The sequence below is a fragment of the Monoraphidium neglectum genome (assembly GCF_000611645.1).
Source record: "Monoraphidium neglectum strain SAG 48.87 unplaced genomic scaffold scaffold03043, whole genome shotgun sequence".
In the NCBI taxonomy this organism is placed as follows: domain Eukaryota; kingdom Viridiplantae; phylum Chlorophyta; class Chlorophyceae; order Sphaeropleales; family Selenastraceae; genus Monoraphidium; species Monoraphidium neglectum.
This window is the reverse complement of record NW_014010585.1, coordinates 1-7,366: the sequence shown is the minus strand read 5'-3', so window position 1 is coordinate 7,366 and position 7,366 is coordinate 1. Positions and strand designations below refer to the sequence as shown.

General features: G+C 66.7%; 2 protein-coding genes across 2 annotated transcripts; one reads left to right on the top strand and one right to left on the bottom strand.

Moving 5' to 3' along the window:
* Positions 1 to 2,237: 2,237 nt before the first annotated feature.
* Positions 2,238 to 4,684, bottom strand: MNEG_12064 (putative Protein IMPACT; the record flags this gene model as incomplete). Its single annotated transcript, XM_014039465.1, has 6 exons — positions 2,238 to 2,483; positions 2,878 to 2,950; positions 3,352 to 3,548; positions 3,694 to 3,926; positions 4,208 to 4,373; positions 4,592 to 4,684. The coding sequence occupies 6 exons, from the start codon at positions 4,682 to 4,684 to the stop codon at positions 2,238 to 2,240; spliced, it is 1,008 nt and encodes a 335-aa protein (XP_013894919.1).
* Positions 4,685 to 5,542: 858 nt separating this feature from the next.
* MNEG_12063 (Splicing factor 3A subunit 2) lies at positions 5,543 to 6,923 on the top strand (the record flags this gene model as incomplete). The annotated part of the gene is made up of 4 exons (XM_014039464.1): positions 5,543 to 5,707; positions 6,111 to 6,173; positions 6,446 to 6,548; positions 6,829 to 6,923. The coding sequence occupies 4 exons, from the start codon at positions 5,543 to 5,545 to the stop codon at positions 6,921 to 6,923; spliced, it is 426 nt and encodes a 141-aa protein (XP_013894918.1).
* Positions 6,924 to 7,366: the final 443 nt, after the last annotated feature.

Genomic DNA, 7,366 nt, shown 5'->3' with positions numbered 1-7,366 from the left:
CCGCCGCCGCTGCCGCAGCATTTGCAGGTTGCCCAGGCGCAGCCGCCGACGCCCCCGCTGCCGCTGCCGCCCCACGCCGGCCCCGTGCCCGCGCCCGGCGCGGCGGCGGCGGCGGCGATGGCGGCGGCGGCAGCCGCCGCGATGGCAGCGGGGCGCGCCCCGTGACGCGCAGCCAGCCACGGCGGGGTTGACCGCGCCGCGGCGCATTTGCGCTGCCGTCTCTTTTTCAGGCGTGCCACACGTGCGCGCACAGCTCTGGGGCTGGGCTCTAGTGCATAACAAGGCCGCGAGATACTTTTGCTGCTGCAAGTGATGGAAGTGACATGTGTGAGAGCGACCTGAGCGCGGATGAAGCTGGTTGAGCGGCCTTGACAGGCGACCGGTGGCGGGCGCCGCCCGGCACACCAGCGCTGCAGCTGCGGGTGCTGCGTGGCGGCGCCCTCCGCCAAGCGGAGCGAGAGGGTCCGAGGGCGGGAGGGAGGGAGACAACGAGAGCGCCTCTGCCGCCTGCCCTTGCAAGCGCGGCGGCTGGGCAACGGAACGGCTCCCTTGCAGGAGGGACTGGTGGGACACGCGGCTGGGGCCGCACACATAGTACTCAACACGCGACACAAAGCACGGCCGCGGCACCCTGCGCGCGCCAAGGGTGGCACGCCAGCGCCCCTGACCACTCTTTTCGTCTCTTGTGTCAACAGTCCGAGAGCAAGGGTGCCGCGGGCGTCGCGCCGTCTGCAGGCATGTCTGACACAGGAATGCGCCGCCCGCGCCGCGCCCCCTTCTGCGCGCCTCTGACCCCAATGAGCGTGCCACGCCTGGATCCCTAGCATTCTTGAGCTAGGCCGGCGCTCCGGAGCGCGCGGCAAAACACACGAGCGGCCCCTGCGGAGCCGTTTGCTTGTCGCCACCTGGTCAAGCCCTCCAACATGCAGCTCTTCCTCTTTTCCATGACCAGAGCTGCACTGCTTTGTACCCAGAACCCACTCATCCCACGCGCGGCAAGTGCCGCGGCGTCCATGCTTTTGCCGCCGCGGCTCAATACAGCGGCGGCCTACCGGCGGCCGGGCCTCATTTCCGGGCGGCTCGCCCTGCTGACCTGGCGCGACTGCCCGTCTGCCCATCTGTCCTGGGTTGACCCGGCCCCATACGTGCGCCAGCACGCGCCGGCGCGCCCTGCGCCCCCTGCGCTCCGCTCTTTCCGCGAAAATCACTCATCATTTCTTAGGGCGGCCTTGGCCATGTCAACGGGTGCATTTCCATGCAGCCCTGGCAGCCGCCGGCCACACAAACATAAGCCGCGGCAGCCGAGCTCCCTGCAAACCCTGCTGCTGGGCCCGCCCAGCCTGAGCAGTCTCGGCCCTGCCCGGCCGCGCGCGCGGGCCGGCGCGTCTCTGCAATGCTTGGCTCGGCAGCTTCCCGGCCGGCCAGGTTGATCCCCTGCGGCCCTGTGCCCTGAGAACTGCTTAGCGCGCGCGCGTCCCCCGGGCTTCCAGGGCCTTTGTCGGGGGCGCCTGGCTGCTGCTTCACGCCGGGAAGAGCGGCCAGGCACGATTTTGTGTGCTGTCAGGCACTTGTTCTGAGTGTTCTGTAGCCCTTTTCTCAAGCGCCCGCGTTCTGCCGAACGCAGGCGCATAGACCGATGCGTGGTGCTTGCGGGCGGCGTGGGTTGTTCGACCTCGCGTGTCTTGATCAACGCAAGACTTTTGGCGGCAGGAGCGGCCGCGAATGTTTGGAGGGAGGCACATAAACACTAGGCAAACTGTGAAAGCGACACCCACCAACACCAGCGGCGCTTTTAGAGCCGTCGCCCGCCGCTTTGCAACCCCCTGTTGAGCCTCGGCCCCCCTCCCCCCCGCGCCCGCCTACGGCGCGGCGACTGAGGAGCGGCGGGGGGGGCCCCCTTAGACGGTCACCTTGCTGCTCCTGTCAGGGCCGCGGTTGCCGCGCCCGGCCGTGCGACGCTGCGCATACATACGCACACAAGCACCAGCGCTTGCACTGACTTAGGGGGCGGGGTGGTGGGCGCTGCTCACCAAACCCTGCTCCAACATTGTAAATCATCTATCGAGGACGAGCGTGAATATTACAGCGGGGGCAGCGCTGCACGCGCCCCCGGGTAGGGGCCAGCCACCCCAGGCAGGCTGCGGTGCAAAATCGCATAGGCAGGACGAGCTCTTTGCAGCCCTCACGCATGGACGCGCCGCCCCGCCGCCGCCGGCAGCCTCGCGGCGCCGCGTCCGTCACCGCCCCTTCCCCTTCTTCCTGCCGCCGCCGCCGCCGCCGCCGCCCTCGCCGGCGCCGGCTATGAAGCCGGTGCTGACCAGCAGCTCTCGCGCGCAGTTGCTGATCAGCCCGAAGCGCGACGGCCCCAGCAGGACGCCCCCGAACCAGCGGGACACCACCACCACCACGTCCTCCGCCCTGGCCAGCTGCAGCAGGTGCAGCAGCCGCCCGCCGGCGGCGTCCTCGCCGTCGTCGTCGCAGTCCTGGTTTTCCGGGGACAGGTGGGAAGGCGTCAGGCAGCTGCGATGGGTATGGGCTTGCTCCTTGCTTCTCGGTGTGCTGATGCCGCGTGTAAGGTCGGTTGTCGATGCAAGCCCATCACCCCACAACACCAAACAAGCTTGGGGCAGCGGCTGCCACATGACCAAATACAATTTGAGGAGAGCGCGGTCACAGGACTGAGCTTCACTCCACGCACAAAGAATGCGAGGAGTGGAAGCCGTAGGGGCGCAACGCGCGATGAATGGTGCAGTGGTGCGGCGTTACAGGTGTGTGTGTGTGTGTATGTGTGTGTGTGTGTGTGTGTAGGTAGGTAGGTAGGTAGGTAGGTAGGTAGGTAGGTAGGGGAGGGGTGTCGAGCGTGAGGCTGGGGCCCACCTGGAGGTACACCCCTGGCCGGGGGGTGGAGATGCGGTACGCCATTATGGCGGGGTGGGTGGCGCCGCGGATCCTGCTCGCACCAAGGACCCATGAAGGGGCGAGGGGGAAGGGTGATACAAGTTCAGCACCAGGGTGAGGCCGGTCGGAGGTGGGATGCTGCTGCAGCGTCCATTCAGTCGGCCCCGCCACCTAGCGACTGTCGGGCGCACCCTGCCGCCTCGCGGGCGCGCAAACGTGGCACGCGCGCCCGGCGCAACAGCTCTGTCAGCGAGCGGGCGCGTGCGCCCCTTTCCGTGCAACACTGACCGCGCCTCGACACTCCCTTCAAGATTCTTGCATGCCAATCCTCTCTGCCCCTCTGCACGGATTTGCTGCCAACTGGCATATGTGGAATGCGACACTGTCAATGCCACACTGTCCCGACACAACCCTGGACGTACACGCACCCTTGGATCACTCCAGACCACTCACTTGTTGTTTTGCAGCAGCACCGCAATGACGGCCTCCACCTCCCTCGCATCTGTCACGCGGCACACGTGAGCCTGGAACGTGCTCCTGCGCTCCGTCAGCGGCGCGCCAGACACGATGCGCGGCGCGACGGCCGCCATCAGAGACTCGAGGTCGCCGTCGCCCCCGCCACGAGACGCCGCCGCGGCCTCCTGTCGCTCCTATGGGGGTGCACAGATATGCGAATAGCATACTGGACCAGCCACAACGCGCGGTGGATGCGGCGATGTCGCACCTCACGAGCAAGCAACTCAGCCGCACGGCCGCCAAGCGTGCGACGCGGATCCCGCCGCGCACCGCACTCACCCGTCGCGCCAACGCCCCAGCAACGGAGGCCTCCTCCCTGCCGCTGCCCTCCTCCGTTTCACTCGCGTCCCCCTCGCTGCCGCTCCCGCTGTTGCCGATGTGGCCCCGGGCAACCGCTGCCGCCAATGCCGCCGCCGCTTCTTCCTCCTCCTCCTGCTGCTGTTGCTGCCAATGCTGCCAGTCCACATGGCGTTCCCGCAGCCACTCAATCCACGAGAACAACACGATCTCCCCTGCGGCGTGCGGCGGGCGCGCGGGGTCGTCAGGCGCTCAGTCAGCAGGCACGGCGACAGTCCCTGGCGGCGTGCTCCGCGGCAGCGGGCGGCCCACCGCGCTTCCTTCCCAGAAACTCAAGCAGGGCCCAAGGGCACATGAAAAGCATGGAAACATCATGAGTGCATTGACGGGCATCCCTGCCATTTTGCCCGCTGCATGCAGGAGGGTCCCTGTGCTCTGCAGGGCAATTGAAAGGAAGCGTGATATGAAGGAGCATGCATGCGATGGGAACGCGCACCGGGCACGAACAGGGATTCCAGCTGCGCGGCCGCCTCTGAGATGAGCTCGGGCGGCAGGTGGGGGGCAACCACCTCCGCAACAGGCGGCGACGCGCTTGGGTAGTCGACCGGGCATGTCGCGCGAGCGACGGCGTGCGGCTGCACCTCGCGGCAGGGGATGCAGACCTGGAGAGGATTTATTGTGGCATTTTGGCGGTTGGAGAGGATTTATTGTGGCATTTTGGCGGTTGGTGTAGAGCAAACGCTTTGGCAACTTTTGGGGCCCACGCTTGGGTCCATGAGGCTCTGGGCAGACCGCGCCAGCAGGTGCGACAGGGGGCGGGTGCACGGCGCTGTATGGGCAGGTGTCAGTGCTGTTGGTGCGGTGACCCGCACATGCCCACCTCTATGGTGCCCTCCTGGAGTAATAGCGTGACATCATCACCGTAGATGGCTTTTAGGGTTTCAAACTCCTCAGCTTGTTGCTCATGGTCCATGGGCGACATGCCGCAGTCGGGCGTGGCCCGCACAGGCTCAGGCCTCGGACAGACACCCGCGAAGGTCAACGGCCGTGGTCCCTGAGCTGTGCCAGCCGCTGCAGCCGCCGTGATAGCTCAATCCATGGCATTGGCAGCTAGAACCGCTGGCCGGTTGCTGCCTCACACCCTTGCGCGCGCGGCGGGCTGTGCTCCTTGTGCGTCCTCGACACAGCTGCAGTGTGGTCCGGCACGCTACGGCGCCTCCGCCCTGCCGTGGTCGGATGATCACTTATTTGTGTTTAGAATGTGTTTGCATACAACACAAATGACGATGATGATACTACGGTGACTTTGGCACCTGCAAGCGATCTAGCGACACTTCTTGTGGGCTTAGGATCGGGTGCTTATGCTGGCAAAATACTAATAGGTTGTTGTTGATCACCTGCAATTGTGTCAGGCCAGGGCTCGCATTTCACTCACACCTCTCGATCTGAGCACTGAGCTCAAGCTTCAGGCTTTTGCGAGCCTTGAAGACTAACGTCATACAGCTTGTAGAGCCTACTGCTACCCACCACCCCACACGAGCTCGACGGCGACGCTCCAGGCCTCGGCAGCAAGCCGCTGCTGCTGCACCGATTGCGCGCCGAGGGAGGCTGGTGGCGTGACAGTGCCAGCGGATTAGCAGGGCGGCCTGTCCCCCACTGCCGAAGGGTTGTGGAGTCCCTTGCATCCAGTCGGGGTTGGCGGGCCAACGGGAGCAGCGCACCGGCGGTGTCCCCTGCCAAGTGGCGGCGCCCCGCAGCGCGCGGCAGCGGCACGTGACGCGCACGTCACTGCCCCGCGCGAGCAGCAGCAGCAGCAGCAGCAGCCGCAACCATGAGCTTCCTCAGCGCGCGCGAGCACGGCGCCAAGCCGGGCTCCGGCGGCGTGGCCAGCGCGCAGAATGAGGCGATTGACAGGCGGGAGCGGCTGCGGCGGCTGGCCCTGGAGACGATCGATCTGGCCAAGGACCCGTATTACATGAGGAACCACCTCGGGCAGGTGCGGGCACCGCCGGCCGTGACTGTTGTTGAGCCTGCTCGGCGCTGGCAGCAATTGAATGCAGAGGATCGAGACAGCAGGGGAGGGGTGTTTGGGGGAGAAGGGGGAGGCGAATAGCAAGCACAAGTGCTGGTCAGGCGGTGCGCGCGCGGCACCTGGGGGTTTGCAGGGGCTGCTTGATTGCTATGCAGAGGCGGGTGCTCTACCAGTGCTGCTGGGGGCGGCGGCAGCCACTGGATGCTGGTGCTTGCCCGCTTGAACACGCATGCCGCGTTAGTGGTGCATGAGGTGCTTGCGGCCAGCAGTCGGCCGCGCCACGGGCACCTCTCCCCTCTGACCAATCGCTCCCGCCACCCCACCCGGCCCACCTCACACCGCTCCCAACTCCACTCCTCCTCTCCAGATCGAGTGCCGGCTGTGCCTGACGCTGCACCCTAACGAGGGCAACTACCTCGCACACACACAGGTCAGCAGGGCGGGGCGCACTCGCGCGTGCTCTTGCGCTGCGGCCAGCCACCCAGGGCCAGCCACCCAGGGCTCGCACGCCCAGCTTGCCGCAAGGCGTCCGTGTGCAAGCTCTTGCCTAATGATACAGAAGCGCCTCCCTTCGAACGCCCCATGACATGCGCACCACAGATGTAACTCTGAGCCAGGCGCGCCGCCACAACCGCAGCTGCGTGTGCAAAGCTCAGCTCGACCCAACTTGCGCCCCCACCGCCACCCCCTTGCCGTGCACAGGGCAAGCGCCACCAGCAGAACCTGGCCAAGCGCGCAGCCAAGGAGGCGTCGGACAAGCCCGCGGCCCCCGCGCCCAACAAGCGCGTCAGCGTCCGGAAGACAGGTGGGAGGGGCAGGCGCGGCGCAGGGGGGCGCGCGGGCGCGCGGAGGGCTCTGCTCCAATCCTGGCTGCTCGAACGCCCGGCAGAGCCGGGAGCCCTCGTGGTGACGGCAGAGCGGCGTTGGCATTTTGGCTCTGGCATCCTGGCGTTCGAATTGGGTCGGAGCTCGGCTTCTCCTGTCAGCGGGCTGCTGTAATTGAGCAACCTGGCTCCCACGGCCCGTCCTCCTCACCGCCTGCCCGGCCGCCCCTCCCGCTGCACTCTGTTTCGCCCTCGTCGCAGTCAAGATCGGGCGCCCCGGGTACCGCGTCACCAAGCAGTACGACCCGGAGGCCCACATGCGCTCGCTGCTCTTCCAGGTGGGAAGATCCCTGTGATAATCGAGGAGTTTTGGATGTGGCGTCATCTCGCGGCCGCATGCGGCCGCGGCCTGTTGCTCAGCTCACAGGGCGGGCGAGGGCTGCGTTTGCTGACGAGCTTCGCCGACTGAGGTCGCACGGCCAGGCGGCTGCCAGGGCAACACAGCAAGGGCGCGTGCGTGGCGCCTCGACGGAAGCTCACTGACTTGCTGTGTACAGGGGCAACCCAAGTGCTGGCCTTAGCCCCCCCCTCCCTGACCCTCTTGGCTTGCTACATTGTGCATTGTCATTACATCGCGACTCAACCCCCAGCCACCCTCCCCCCCCCTCCCCCAGGTGGAGTACCCCGAGATCGAGGAGGGGGCGCGGCCCCGCCACCGCTTCATGAGCGGCTACGAGCAGCGCGTGGAGACGGCCGACAAGACGCACCAGTACCTGCTCTTCGCGGCAGAGCCCTACGA